Source organism: Jaculus jaculus, chromosome 16 (assembly GCF_020740685.1).
Source record: "Jaculus jaculus isolate mJacJac1 chromosome 16, mJacJac1.mat.Y.cur, whole genome shotgun sequence".
In the NCBI taxonomy this organism is placed as follows: Eukaryota; Metazoa; Chordata; class Mammalia; order Rodentia; family Dipodidae; genus Jaculus; species Jaculus jaculus.
The window spans coordinates 56,600,236-56,616,361 of NC_059117.1; the positions used below are offsets into that span (position 1 = coordinate 56,600,236).

The 16,126-nt window shown below is 43.7% G+C and overlaps 1 protein-coding gene across 4 annotated transcripts in view; it reads left to right on the plus strand.

Moving 5' to 3' along the window:
- Tbc1d5 (TBC1 domain family member 5) overlaps positions 1 to 16,126 on the plus strand; it is a 453,289-nt gene that overhangs the window by 421,134 nt on the left and 16,029 nt on the right. For all 4 annotated transcript variants that reach the window (XM_045136200.1, XM_045136202.1, XM_045136201.1 and 1 more), the window contains one exon: positions 8,338 to 8,437. In XM_045136200.1, coding sequence (XP_044992135.1) covers positions 8,338 to 8,437 — 100 coding nt within the window. The remainder of the gene's footprint in view (positions 1 to 8,337; positions 8,438 to 16,126) is intronic.

Consider the following 16,126-nt stretch of genomic DNA (forward strand, 5'->3'; position numbering starts at 1 on the left):
TCCTTTGCAGTGGCTAGAAGCCCGGGTTCACCCACTCTTTCTCTCTGTCAAATAAATAAATAATTAAAACAAAAAAAAAAGCACAGGGCTCAGGGGAAGATAGGATTGGGCACCCTTTGGGTCCTGCCCCAGCTCCTGGAGACCTTGTTAAGGAGAGTAACATTGATGCTAATAGGCTTGGAGGAGGGCAGTACTTCTTATAGTTACAAAGACTGATCATGTTGCATAATTATAAAAATATAACATGAAGATGGCATCCTGAAAGTCCAAAAGATGGGGGCATTTCTCTCCATTTGATCCCATACTCAGGCCTTTCTCAAAGAGTACATTTTTCCCAGATAAAGTGTTTAAAATATAAACAGTTGCTTTAACAACAGTTTCATGCCTCTTGTGTTTTTATGGGGCTAAGTCACTAAAACATAGCATATGTTTATGGTCAATTATGTAAAAAGAACTTTTGCAGATACTAGCTAGGCTTGTGACTATGCAAGAGACACTTTCTTCTTCCTCCAGTTCACTTAGGAGATGTTGGTCATGAAGATTATATTTTTCTCAATATATATATCCAGGATTGTAAATTTATTGAATTTACTTTAGAATTTGTAATACAAGATTCTATTTTCTGGTACTTACTGTCTTCTGTTTACTCTCTTATTTTTTTATAAACAATGTATAGAAAGGCATAGTTAGAGTAAAACAAATCACAGTGTGGAAAGGGTGATAGGCACAGAAACATTCCTTGGAATGCCAAAAGTCAAGCTACCAGAAGCTCTCTGAACACTGTCCTGTTTTATTTTATTATTTCTTAAATATTTTTTTTCTATTTATTTATGTAAGTGAAAAAGAGACAGAGTCAATAAGCACACCAGAGTCTGCAGCCACTGCAAACAAACTCCAGACACGTGCCATTTTGTGCCCCTGGCTTACGTGGTTACTGGGAAATCAAACCTGGGTCCTTAACACTTTGCAGGCAAGTGCCTTCACTGCTAACCCATCTCTCCAACCCTATTTTATTTTTCATTGTTGCTTCATTGCATTCCTAATGCTAACAGACTGAGTAGGGAAACACAGCACAACCTATATGTGTCCTTTAATTGTGTTGCCTTCTCTGTGCACTGTTCCTCCCTCCAGGAGCTGGGGCAGGACTCCTTTGGAATGGAGTTCTGATGACCTACTATTCAAGGGTAGGTCAGAAAATTTCTGTATGCCAGGCATGGTGGCACATGTCTTTAATGCCAGCTCTTAGAGGCATATGTAGAAGAATCGCTGAGTTCAAGGCTAGCCTGGGCTACAGAGTGAGTTTCAGAGTGAGACCCTGCTTTAAGGAAAAGAAAGAAAAGGAAATTTCTGCATGTCCAGCTCCAAGACTGGGGATAGAGTTATGAGACAGGAACCTTGGACAGAAGCAAAGTATATCATAAGACCACAATACCCCATATATCCGGCCCTGACAAGCACATGATCTGAAGTAGCTACTGTGACCTGCCAGCACTTGACTTGGAAAAGATTTGATGAGCTCTGTCCATGGAATTCAAGAAGAGATAGTAAAGGTGATATAATTCCAGGGATAGGAAGGGAGAGCACCTTTACTAACGAATTTTATGAATGGCAAAATACAAGCTTCTCCCTCCACTTCACCTGTGGGTCTTTCCTACCACTGTTGTTAGACTGTAGCAGACAAAAGGTGGGGATATCTCCATCCAGTAGGGCCAGCCACAGCAAAAGCCTGACTCATGCCTCCTCAGCCCCACCTCTAAGACAGGTTCACGGTGACTTCATCCATTACAAGGAGACAGAGCACTGCTTTCCAGCAATGGAAAAAACATATGAAACATGGATATAGCTGGGGGGCTTTGCTATAGGTTAGAATGTGTATGAAGGCATCCCCATCACATGAAGACAAAGGTAGAGGAAAACGGTCTTGGTTAGTGTCATGAAAGCCTTTCCCCTGAGGACACTGCAGTGCCTGCAAGTGAGACTCTCAGGTATGACACCACAGGCGGCTTCAGTGATTGGGAACAAGTGTGAACTGTGGAGGATGGGTGTAAATATACACATATGCTACTTGTTTGAGATGGAATTCCTGTCATTATGTTGCCCCAAACTGTGCTCAAAAAATCTTCCACACACCACCATACCTAGCTAACTTAGTCACATTAAAGTTGCTGCAGGAATAAAATGCTCTCTAAGGTCATCTCAGCTTTGAAGTGATCGGCAGCTAAGTTTGACATCAGGAGCCTTGAGCTTCAGTACAAAATGTCTATGTCCGTTTCTACCCATATTAACACTTACATTTAGAACCCACCTGAAAATTTTTGTTTATTGAAGACTATGATAAACATTTTTTAAATTATCTTTATGAAGCACATTTGACTACCTCTAAAAAATAACATCCTTGACCCTCCTGCTTCCACAGTATAGAAGAAAGAAAGCCTTTTACTGTGAAGTAGACTCAGTGTTCTCACAGTGGATAAAATATTGCAATTATTGACATTACTTCTAAGTTCCTCCCTCAGAGCTTATTATTCAGTGTTGTTAAGAGCAGATTCACCCATGGTTCATATTCCTGCACGCTCTCTGTTTTATACATCCATGCCACTTAACTCTATGCTTCCTAACTATAGTTATCTGTGCTCTCCTCTTCCATTTTTTGTTTGTTTTTGTCTGATGATGTCTTCCTCACATCTGACCACATTCATGCTGTGTGTGTTTTGCCCTTGTGTACACCATAGCTTCCTCAGAACATCCGCAGCCTTCCATCGCCTCCAGACTTTCCGTTTCCTGCACTTCCCATTTCTTGTTCACCCATCTGCTCAGACATGGCTAGGCGTCTTTCCTGTCTTCTGGTTGCTGTATTTAGCCCTGCTGCTGCTGCCTTCTGTGCTGGGTCCCTTGTCTGCTCCTCCTGCAATCTGAGGACACTGCTTAGAAGCTTGAGAACTGAACCCCAGTACCCTTCCTGTCCCACTTTGCCCCAGGGCCACCACAGATAGACACTGCTGCCATATGAGTAACCCTCTGTAAGCATGGTGTGCATTAGGGGCAGTGGGCACAGCAAAACCTGACCCTGAACACACAATTGCCTGAAAGGAGAATGGAAGGGAAGCCTTTCTGCCAAAACTCAGCTCCTGTTCTTCCCACCCTCTGGCTTGGCTTCACGGCTGGTTGTTGGCCCACCTGCCACACTGTGCTGCCTCCTTCCCCTGCTGCCTGGGCCCTGCATCCTAAAACATCCTCTTATTTCTTCTGAGTCTTCCTCCATCAAGACCCTTCAAATTTTCAACTGCTTCCAGAAAACATGCTTCCATTTGTTGTATACTGTTGGAGGTCATTTCTTCCCAGATCTGTGCAGAGCCCTCACTCGTCTTTCTCTACAGAAGCTCTTGCTTCCTTCTTGGCTTTTGGTACCAATAAGCCACATCTCATCTTTATTGTCTTTCCCACAGGCTTACACAATTTACATGACTATATAAGTTAAATAAGTTGAATAAATAATAAACTATAAAAGGCTATATGCTAGGGCTGGAGAGATGGCTTAGCAGTTAAGGTGCTTGCCTGCAAAGCCTAAAGACCTAGATTCAACTCCCCAGAGCCTATGTAAGTCAGATGCACAAGGTCACACATGCACACAAGGTGACACACATGTCTGGAGTTCAGTTGCTGTGGCTAGAGGCCTTGGCATGCCAATTCTCTCTCGTAAAAAGGCCTATATGCTATAAGAAGCAGCCAAAAGATACTGAAGCATTTATAGAAATGTATTTTATACATATAAATGCCAGATTTTAATGACCCATCAACTGTTTGTGAAAAATGATAGGAACATTTTTTTTGAGATAGGGTCTTATTATGTTGCCAGACTGCTCGCAAACTCATAGCAGTCCTCCAGCAGATGAGTGGTAGGATTTGAGGTATGTGCCACAACCTCATGAAGGAAATGACTGGACAAGCAATTTGGGGAAGGATTCTCTGTTACAGTTGGCGAACTTTTATTACAGGAGACTGAAAAGACCATAAAGCATAAGTGAGAATGTGTATCTGAGGAAGAAACAGGGTAGTGGGCCAGGACACATCTTCTCAGTTGGCCGCCTCAGCCTGAGCACACGCTTCCAGACAGTGTGACTGCTGAGGGAGTCGGCTGTGTAGCTCATAGGATTGTCATAAGGGTTAAATGTGCTCATCCTTGCAAGCCTCTGTATCTGGCATGCTGGAAGAACAGTGACAAGCTAGAAGTTGTTCTGATAGAGTGCCGTTGTTCTTCCCTCTGGGGCTTCCCACTGTCATCTTCATGTAACCAACCTCATGTTCCTTTAGTTTGCTATTTCATCTTTTATGTTAAGCCATATAAAGATTCTAATACCAGAAATGTGTTTTCTAACAATAACAAAACTTTGTACTTGAAAGCCCATTATATTGTTTTAATGTGATTATTTTAAAAAAAATGCTTAAATTGGGGCTGGAGAAATGGCTCAGTGGTTAAGGCGCTTGCTTGCAAAGCCTTACAGTCCAGGTTCAGTTCCCCAGCACCCATGTAAAGCCAGATGCACAAAGTGGTGCATACAACTGGAGTTAATTTGCAGTGGCAGAAGGCCCTGGTGTGTCCATCCTCCCTTCTTCCCTCCCTCCCTTTCTCTCCCTCTCTCTCTCTCTCAGAAATATATTTTTCTGTGGTGCACACATCTGGAATCCCTTTGCAGTATGGCTAGAGGCCCTGGCATGCCCATTCTCACTCTGTCTGTGTATCAATCAATCAATCTGCCTCTCTTTCTCTCTCAAATAAACAAAAATATATTTCTTAAAAGTTTAAATTGTTGACTAGACACTGTACTCATTTCCTTTTCCTGCCAATCCTGACAGATGGGGGGGAGGGTGATAAGACCAAGACATTAAAAAACTTGTTTATAGTTATTCAGCCAATAACCGGCAAAAAATGAATTTTGACACAGATGTGTCTACTTCAAAATTCCATCATGCTTCCACCACACACCTTCCTGTAACAGAAGGCAGAATATGTACGCAAGAGAAAATATGATAAGCCTTTCTTTCTAGGGTCTTATTTACACTTAAATAAGTGTAACTCTGTGACTAGACTAATTGTTTTATTACCAGTGTTAGGAAAATAACTGATAGAAGTTGTCAGTGTGTAGGGCACTGTTAGCTGGAAGTATCTAGTACAAGAAAGAAATGTGAAGGAGGTTCCTCTTCAGTGATGTTAGAAGTTGCTGTTAGCTTTCTCGTTTATCGGTAATTATGTAATGTGGTGCTGAATAAATGACAAGCACCCTTTGCCTCCAAGTGCTTCTTTTTCTCTTTATAAAGTCTGAGTGACTTTGAAACATTCAGGAATATTTTTGGATCTCTTCTTCAAGGAGGGTTCACACTGCCTCTCACACTTCCAGAGGAAAGAGCTTCCTGGCCCCTCTACCTGCTTCTACCACAGAACCATCCCTTGACCTTGTCTACAGGCTTTCCTTCAGCACAGGCCCCTTCTCCACAGTGTTTACGTTACAGGGCAGCTTCTGCCTACAACAGGCTCACCAAGGTTTTAGACATGAAGGATGTTCTTCAGTGGCCACTACCAGAGCCCAAAGCAGAAGTTTGTGCTACTTACATCCCTCCTCAACAGCAAGTACCCTGGGCAGCGCTACCCCTTCTCCTCATAGCAGCCTGTAGGGGACAAGGCTGACAGAGCAGCAGTGTTTTGAGGAAGAGGCCTTGGAGCTGCAAACACCCCTCCAACTGGCCAGTGTTTCCCATAGCCAGCCAGTCCTGCCTCCTGAACATTGTGTCCTCTGACGTCCTTCCCCTCTCCCTGGCTTTCAAAAGAAAGCCACTGTGAAGAATCAGTCCTCATAGATGGGAACGCGTGCTGAGGATCAAAGCTGGGGTTATCTGAAAAGAGATGGCTGCTGACAAAGTGGTTCCTAGAGTAAGCAGAGAGTATATTCCTAAGCTAGGCATTGCTTTCTTAGTGTCCTTTGTTCATTCTGGGTGACCAGAACCCCCCACACAAGGACAAGCACAGTCTAAGGTTGGGCCTTCTTACACCAGACCCTCGCTTCAGTCTGTTCTAGGCTCCAGTTGAGTTTGTGTTTGTAACAACCAAACAGCATCATGTTCCATGGAGGGGACAAGAGACTGACTGGGACAGGTATCCCGGAGAGGTGTTTCATGCATCATTCTCAGACCGCACTGTCTGCTGGTTCTGTAACTTGCTCATTCCAGATACTAAGTTTCCTCCAGAGTTGATGGGTAAGATTGCTGAAGGCTACATGCCTTGGTATGGCAGGCCGAGACTAGAATACAACTTACGTGGCGCCACGTGTGAATGTAGTGCCTGGTCACTCTGCAGCCCTCTCCACCATCTGTACATCATTTCAAACACTCCCAAGTGCAGTACCATGAAACCCGCCGTCCTTGTCTCCCCTCAGTCTGTGGACCGGAACTCACACAGGGTTAGTGAGGCTCCTCTGTTCTATGTGGTATTGACTGAGTCTCTCCCTTACCTGGCTGCTGCTGGCTGATAGGTCCAAGAAACCTCATTCACATGTCTGCTATCTTAGGGCTTCTCCCGTGGCCTTTTTCCAAACACCACTTCTAGCCTGAAGTTCTTTATAGCACAGTAGCTACATTCCTCTAGGGAATCTGGCACAGCTTACCCTCACTGCAGTCTCCAGATCAGGGCAAGTAAAACAGCCATTCCAGATCCAATGAGTGGGGTGGGGGGAATTCATATCTCTTCCTACTGAATGAAGCCACATGCACATTCATGGGGGAAGAACTGGTGTCATTGCTGTAGCCCACAGGCCCACCCTTCTTTCTCTAAGTCCCATAATTTCCTGGTAGAACAGGAAAATTCCAGGCCTGTGCTAAAGAGGGAGGGGCGAGGGAATAGGGTCCCTGAGAGCCAGGTGAAGTTAGGAAGGTGGCACCACCTAGCCTGCCCACCAGCCTCTGGTGCTTTTCATCCTTACGTGATAGCAGGAAGGGCTTCCAAATTTTTCCCAGTGTAGTCTGGCAGTGAGTATCATGAAGTGCTGTCTGGGTTTCACGTTAAGCACCCTAATGCACATCGCTAAGGGCTAGTTCTGCCTGCCTTTGTTGTCAAAATGGAATACACTGCAGGGAACCTGAGCATTGTCCACTTGCTCTGAGAACAACTTTCCTCATGTGCTAAATTTCCCTGGGACTTTCTTCTGTATATTTTTTCCTTGAAATTGGAGATGTTCTCCTTTTGTTCTAGTTAAATTGTTTTTGGCACTAGATAACTACTTAACCAGAGTACTTTGTCCTAGAAACAAACAAATGAAATGGCTACTGTCATATCAGGAGAGGAGATGTGAGAACAGCCACTTGTGGGCTGCTGGGGCAAAACCTTTCTAAGTGTTTCAGGAAATATCACACTTAAGAGATTATCATGGACTAGAAAATGGTGATATTTCTGTTGTATAAATGGAGATCTTTCAATTCTCGAATGTGTGTTTAAAAAAATAGAATGTGTCAGGATGGAGAAATGGCTTAGTGGTTAAGATGCTTGCCTGCAAAGCTTAAAGACTCAGGTTCGATTCCCCAGGACCCACATAAGCCAGATGCACAAGGTCGTGCCTGCATCTGGAGTTCATTTGCAATGGCTAGAGGCCCTGACATGCCCACATCCTCATTCTCTCCCTCCCTCCCTCCCTCCCTCCCTCCCTCCCTCTATGTGTGTGTGTGTGTGTGTGTCTGTCTGTCTCTCTCTCTGACTATTATCAAATAAATAAACATGGAATGTGTTTGTGCCAGATATTTAGGAAAGGTGGTCCAGTGAATCCCAGTTTTCCCTCTTGATTTGTGTTACTCAATATTTATTGAAGATATTTTATGTACTTTTTATGTAAGGTTGTATGTGTAAACATTTGTACACGGCACAAAACCAGACTTCAATCAGGAACACTCCAGATATGGTTAGTCTCCATTTCACCCTATTTCTCTCTTTATGGAGAGGCAGTGGTGGGCTTGCTTCCATTTTATCTGCCATCTTCTTTTGTTTTGTTTTGTCTATATTTGAGAAAAGATAGCACTTCTTCAAAGATAATCTAGATCATGTAGAGAACATTGAGGATTTTATGTTAATATTTTATTTATTATTTGAGAGAGAGACAGAGAGTGGGCATGCCAGGGCCTCCAGCCACTGCAAATGAACTCCAGATGCATGTACCACCTTAAGCATCTGACTTACATGGGTCCTGTGGAATTGAACCTGGGTCCTCAAGATTTGCAAGCAAGTGCCTTAAGCACTAAGCCGTCTCTCCAACCCTGCTAATATTTTTTGAATGTATATATTTATCCCCTTCATTTTAGGAAGAAGAACTAGAAGCACAAATCTCCTTCCTCCAAGGACAGTTGAATGACCTGGATGCCATGTGCAAGTACTGTGCCAAGGCAATGGACACTCATCTGGGTGAGTGGACTGCCTGCCCCGGGCATAGTGATGGTCGGAACACTGATAGTCAGGGCCACTGTGCAGGCTTGGTCCTGAGATCGACCATGAGCCCTTAAGCCCTTGCCATGAACCTTCTCTTTATTCTTCACAAGCCTAGGGTTGTACTGTCACTACCCACATTGGACCAATGAGGAAACAAGCCCAGGAATAAGTTGTCCCAAAACCTTATTCCAGTACATGGAGTGGGAATGCAAAGTGGAAGGGGAGGAAAAAGTAGATTTTTGACTTTTGGCAATACACTCCCCATTGTCTATCTGTCTCCTTCAAACCAAAGTGAAACATTGAGCTTTCAAAATCAGTCAGCTGCATTGCTGGGGCAACCTATCTAATCACTAATATGAGTCTTATTCTCAAGAGACTTTTTTAAAATAAAGGGGTTTTTTAACCATCCACTGAAAATGCAGGATGACAAAAATAAGCAATGTCCCCGTGAGAAGTTCACATACATGTGAGTCATACATGTTATGCTACCTCAAAGTGTGGAGCCACTCTCGGTGTGTGAGGGTCACTGCTCTGTGGCAGACTCCTGCCACCCAGTGTTGTATGGCTGTAGGAACTCTGTGCCTTTGCTGGGCATGTTGTGTGTGGATGTGCTTCCTTCTTCCCCAGCATCTAGAATCCACGGTTTGGGAACAAGTGAGGAGAACAGGACATGTACTGTTGTGAACAGACCAGTGTGTTCTGGAGGTTGGAGAAATGACAGCTCCAGCTATTGTAAGAAGCCAGAATGTATCACACCTCAAAGAAGCCAGGGGAGATCCAACAAGGCTCCTTCCCACAGCAGTTCCTGTGGGAGTTTTCCCTAGAGATGAACTCTCCACTTTCAGACCCCATCAAGTAGTCTCTATGCCCATCAGGTCATGAGTCCAGCACAAGTGGCCAACATGACTATCATTTGATATAGCCTAAACAACACTGACCTCTAGCAAGTAATAAAGTTTAAGATATAGAAAGTGCTGCTCTAAGCAGCTGGCTGGCTGCCTGCCAGCGCTTGGTAAAGCCATATTTCTAGTTCATCAACCCTTCCTTCAGGAGAGACCCCTGCTAGATGGTCAGTGGTATGGTTGATCTCTGGTCACATCAAGAAACAGTCTCCATCACATCTGATTCCACTTCCTACAAAGCTGTTTCTCTAAGTGCTGCTCCATGGTCATTTAAAACATCACATAGGACTAGGGAAACGTGTGTTCTCTAATACGGCCACACTTTAAACTGCATCACAAAGAAGGTGCCTGCAGTTCTCTATTCCCAGCACTCTGAAGGCAGGAGGCCAGCCTGGGTCTAGAGTGCGTTCCAGGTCAGCCTGGGCTAGAGTGATACCCTGCCTTGGAAACAAAGAAAAAGCAGTGAAGAGATAGTTAATACATATACTTACTACATGTTAAGTATAACTTAAACTGTGTCACTGCTTGTCTAGCTCCTTGAGTCGGTGACCTTTCTTTGCATGTTTTGCTGAGAGCTACTGAAACTTGAGAAAACCCTGCTAGGAAACCTCCTAGTGTTGGGCCCACAGCACTTTCCTTGAGCCCCAGAATTTCCACAGCTTTCTCTCTGCTTTTGGACTTTCAGTAAGCACAAAAAGAGCATTTTCTGAAGGGATGGGGGGGGGGGGACTTTAATTAAAACAGAAGAAAGCCGATACCAGCTATGCATTTCCAACGAACCACAAAACTAGCTTTGATGTTGTGCACGCATTTCACGTTCAAACAGAATCGCTTCACATGGCTGTCGGCTTCTTTTTCCTATGAAAAGCAGTGTGACTGCATTCTTAAAGAGGTCTGGAGGTATGCAAAGAGGAAGCATCCCACCCGAGGCCCACAGATGCCCTGCTTCCTACCTGCATACTATAATAGTGGCTTATTAAAGTTACCCCCAGTTGAGGGCAATTTCGCACCTAAAGAAAGATTGGCATAAAACACAAAAATTGACTCAAATGAAGTTCTTCATTGACTGTTTAAAAATCTAATCATTTCCATATGTTTTCTTGTTAGTTTCTGACTATAGGATAAAAATTGGAATGACCAAAATAATCTATTATATGACCATACTATAGCAATGCAATCTTTATAAAAATACTTATTATTAATATAAAGAACTGTCCATGGTGAATTATGTGAAAAGAGCAGGGTAGCAGGTGGCAAAATAGCACGCATTTGGTACCAAATGTCATTAACAGCAGTTTTAGCTGAAAGAACATGGAGGGATTTCCAAGAAACCTTATCAGTGCTTGGAAAATGCAAGACCCTCACTGAAAATATTCGGACAATGTAACCTATACTTGGGTGGGGGGTCAGCTCATGTTCAGAACACTAAGGCGGTGGTGGAGTGGCCTCTAGGGAGAGAACCTTGTGCAGGATGAGGCTGACCTGCAGTTGAATCTAGGTGCCATCACATAGCCCTGGATGTCTGTGATTATATCCTCACATATAAAATGAAGGTAAGACTAGATATTACCAGTTTGTGGCCAGAATTTATTTGTAAGCTGCAACATGGGTCATGGTCTTTTTCTTCATCCCTGTCTCATCCAGCTTGAGTAGTGGCTAGCCCAGGATCCCAGAACTTGTCAGGTGAAGAACTTGGTCCAAAATTATGTTTCTAGCACCCAGCTGAATAGTTTCTTATCAAGTGATGCCCATAGAAGAGGCTGAGACTTTTTTTATTTTTATTTGAGACAGACAGAGAGAGAGAATGAGAATTGGCACACCAGGGCCTCTAGACATTATAAACAAACTGCAGACACATGCACCACTCTGTGCATCTGGCTTACGTGGGACCTGAAGAATCAAACCTGGGTCCTTAGGCTTCTCAGGCAAGTGCCTTAACCACTAAGCCATCTCTACAGCCCAAGGCTGAGATTTTGATATGCTGCCTCTAACCTCAGGTTGTGAGCTTGTTGACAAGAATAACTTCATCATAGCCTGGGCACTTGTGACCTGAGGACAGCTGGGCCTTAGTTTTGCACAGGTTCCATCTGCCGTGGAATGTTATTCTAAGAGTTTTCCTCTGTTCTTTGCTCATGTTATTTTCTCTACATTCAGTTCATTTCAAGAGAATTCCTTTTCACACTACATTTCATTACATGAGCAGTAAATATTTTAAAATGTGAAATTGTTTTTTTAACTGATAGCAGAACAAATAAAGAGAAAAAGCTTCTCACAGACAAATTATACAATGGTGTTTGTTCAAATGGTCCTTTAATTACAGGAGTAATGAAATCGACAAGTCGGCAGTATTTCCTCTTGGTTTTAGAACCCAATACTGAAAGAGTTTGTTTATCAAAATTCTACTTTCATTACTCCATGTAATTGAACTATTTGAAATGCAAAGATTCAGAGACAAGAATTGAGAATAGATGTTTTATTAAATCTAAACTTTAACTGTCAATTTCAGAGTTTTTACATGTTCATTTTTTGTTGCCATAGCTACTCCCTTCCTTGTCATCCTGACAGTTGAGTTTAAAAACCGTTGACTATTAACCTCTGTGACTGAGCTCAAGCTATTTTCAGATTTGCTGAACCTCACACATACTCGCATGTGGGCTAGCAGCCTGCACTTGCGTGATCTGTGAGCAGCTGGGCTGTGATGCCAACTGTCTCACTAGGGACACGAGCTGCTTACCCTGCTAGGCTCTAGTGCCCACATCAGCCCACCACCAACTAAGATGTTTTCATTCAATTGCTTGTTATTAAGATACTCATTTGCCTGTGAGTCATGAATACAATGGGAAGATTCTTAACAGTGAATTAAAGAAAAGTACCTTTCTGGGCTCTTAGTAAGAGTATGTGGTTCAGAGGATCCTCATATACTAAGACGTAAATGCCCTAGAAGCTGTCCCGACCACTCTGCATTTCACAGTGGAGGAAACCAGGGCACAGACAAGCTGGAAGGCACAGCTAGCTACAGGAATAGTCTAAACCCAAGCCAGTCCTGGACCTGAGACACTTGAATCACTCATTGTATTTCAGACTTTCTTCTGTTTATTGCACACATCATTTGGATCTGTCATAATATTTATGCTAGAATTAGCTGAAAGGGGAGACCAATGTGGAAAATCAATGCATTTGCCTTTGGAAGAACTCCTATAAAATCTGATTTTCTGATCATTTTTTAAAACAATTGTCAATGGATATCTGAGGAAATGTTCAATAAGGCAATTAACCAAATGGCATTTGAAAAGAATTAAAATGTGATCACCTGGCAGCTTTGTCAACTATGCCACAGAGCTTTTCATAATTTGTTTAAGTATTTTAAACACTGCATCAAGTGTGCCAAGCAGAGTACACCATCGAAGATACACTTCACCTGAGAATTTATTGAAAATGTAGATCCTAATTTATTAGGTCTGAAGTAGTACAGGCCCTAGGTGACCTGATATGTTAATAATAAGATGCAGGTTGAGCAGTAAGAGGCAAGAGAATCTAAACTGTTTAGATACAAATCAACTAATGTATTGATAGCTCTGTTAATATCTTAATAACCCTATGCTTAAGACATATATGCATCTAATTCTGTGGGCAGAGATGTCCCACCTCCCCAGCATCTGATAGATGTAACCCACAGTCCTCTGAAATTCAGAAGTTCTTTTACAGGCTCTGAACCTGTCATCTTGATGGTGCAGGGTTTCATAACCGGAATACATGGAAGCATCTGGCCTGCATCTTCCTTCTACCTATCTCTGTTTAGAAGTACCTAGCATACACGCCCTGGCAGATCCTTCCCTGCCTCAGAGTATCCGTCTTTCATCAGTTCCCTTTCCATCTCCTGATGCCTTCCCATTCTCCTGCACACTTTTCTGTAGTGGGGACTCAGATTGAATATTATAACTATCTCTTTTGTGTAAATAATATCTAAATCCTTCATCCTCATAAAACCACTCTGGGCCTGGGGGAGATAGCTCAGTAGTTAAAGGAAACTGCTTACAAAACTGACTGGGTTTGGGGTATGTAAGTGTTTCTGTGCCTGCCCCTCCTCTCTGTCATCTTCAGGAAGAGGATGAGACCAACTGTCCTGAGTGGCAGCCACAGAGCCACAGTGTAGCATAGCTTTTCCACAACAGGTAGCATCCTCACCAGGGGCAGTCTCCGCTGAGTCTCCATCCAGCCTTTTCAGGGGTGTCTGTACCCTTCCCTTCCAGTTCTGTGAGGAAGAGCTTTCTCTAGAAGTGGTAATCTTGTTGGATGTGTGTATGTTCCTCTTTTTCTAGTTGACCTCAAGGTGGCAGCCATATCATGACCATAAACTATTTCACTGTGAGGAATACTGATACCCTCTAGCTGGGAGAATAAAAATCAGAGAGGAGTGTGCCAAGCTCTCCAACCACTTAAGAGAATGCTCTTAGCCTAAAGATATTACAGTTAATGCCACACACATACTTGCCTAGTCTTCCTCTAGAATTTATGTTAGTAATATTCCTTCAGTGCTGAGTTTAAGGTTGTCAGACATTCTGGCAGTTGGATACAAAACAGAACTCTTGATTTTATTTTTCTATGCAGTGTGCTCTGTGCTTTTCAAAGAACTTCTCACTGTGAGATGTCTGGACTTAGTACTTCATCTTAGTAGACCATTATCCAGTAACACTTCGCATCCCCCCCCCCCCCCGCCCACATCTCCATTTAGAGTCTAGCTAACCATATTAGTGTCCCTTAATTCCTCATCTGGGAAATAAAGTCAATGTATCTGTTCCGCAGATGATGAAAGCAGCCCCAGTGCCCATAGGAAAGCCCTGCCCTGCATTGGTCATACAGCCAGTATTTACCAAGTGTCTGTTCCCTGATGGAAAGCCAGATTGTGGGAGTAGATTGGGAGATGGGTGTAGTAGAGGAGTGGTGGTATAAGATTGAATTCATTATTCACAAGGGGGTGGAATGAGTAAAACCTTGCCACAGGGAGGCTGGGCTATACATTGACAGCTCTACATGAAGCCAACCAGCTCCTCCCTATACACTAGTGATCTTAGTGACTCTGGAGAGATGGGGTCTGAGAAAGTGAGAACCCAGTGAACAGAGCTCACACTGGGAGCAGAAGACTCTTAACAATGGGATTGGTCATGTAAAATGCAGCTTTCTCACATTGAATTACAGTTCTGAGAGTGAGAGCTGAGGCCAGGTAGATAGCCCAGTCAGTAAAGAGGACCCGACTTCTGATGACCAGCACCCACATGAAAGCTGGACGTGGTGATGTGCAACTGCAAGCCCTGTGCTGGAGAGGCAGAGACAGAAGGATCCCTGTAGTTTTCTGGCTAGCTAACCTAACCAAATTGTTTGAGCTCTAGATTCAGAGAGTGACCCTGTCTCAAAATAAGTTGGAGGGTAATTGAAGAAGACCCTCAGTTTCAACGTCTGGCCTCTGGGCACACGTGCAACTGCAACCACACATGCCCACACACAACAACAAGCCTATGCACCACACACTCACACATACACACACACAAAGAAAGGGGTGTGGGAGGAGAGTCCCACAGTTCAATACTGTCAAAGGGAAGACTAGGGCTGGAGAGATGGCTTAGCAGTTAAGGCACTTGCCTGCAAAGACAAAGAACCAAGGTTCAATTCCCCAGGTCCCACATAAGCCAGATGCACAAGGTGGCGCATGAGTCTGGAATTCATTTGCAGTGTCTGGCATGCCCATACTCATTTTCACTCTCCCTCACTCCCTATCTCCCTCCCTCCCTCTTTTTCTCTCTCAAAAATGTTTTTAAAAAATGGGGGCTGGAGAGATGGCTTAGCAGTTAAGGCATTTGCCTGCAAAGGCTAAGGACCCAGGTTCAATTCCCCAGGTCCCACATACGCCAGATGTACGTGATGCTGCATGCATCTGTAGTTCATTTGCAGTGGCTAGAGGCCCTGGCGTACCCATTCTCACTTTCTCACTCTCTCTCTAATAAATAAATAAAAATTTAAAAATTACAAAATGGAAGACTAACAGTAGGAAGCTAATGGTTGTACATAGTGAGTTGAGGTGAACTTTGAAGAAAAGGCCAGATGAGATGTAATGCAAAGAATAGGAGAACCTTCCAGAAGAGGGACACACTGTGTATCCAAGCTGTGTGTGCATTTGATGCCCATAGTCTTCTAATCATCCCCTCTCCCAGTGTCCTCACAACTGTGGTGTGTCACCTTCCTCGATGCCATCATGTCCCCTTAGTCCTATCTACCTATTTTACCACAACTTGCTATTTCTTATTTAAGAGGCTAGGACAGTCCTGTATGTGAGGTTGTCCAAGGTTGGGGAAAGTAAATTTTGAGCCAAGAGAAGTGCTTTAGCAAGCAGAAAGGAGTCAGTTGGGTTCTTGAGGTGCCAGGGAACAACAGTAATAGTAGTTGATAAAACTCAGAAAGTTTGATTATGTCACCGAAGGCCCCCAGTAACTCTGGAGAATTTACTACCTGGCTTCATGGCCTGTAGGCCACCAGCCAGGGTCTTCAAGGCCTCAGCTGAGGCATTCGTGCTCTGGAAGTCTGGTGATCTGTTTTGCATATAGACGACATCCTGGTGCTGGCTGACCAACTCAGGTGAATTCTGCCTCAGAATCAAGGGCATTGCCTGTCAGAGAAATGTAATCAGTGCCAAGATCATGTCTTCTACTTCTTCATCTCTCTGGCTGTAGCAACAATGCCATGGTGGGAGGGCCCAGGAGGTTGCAGGTCT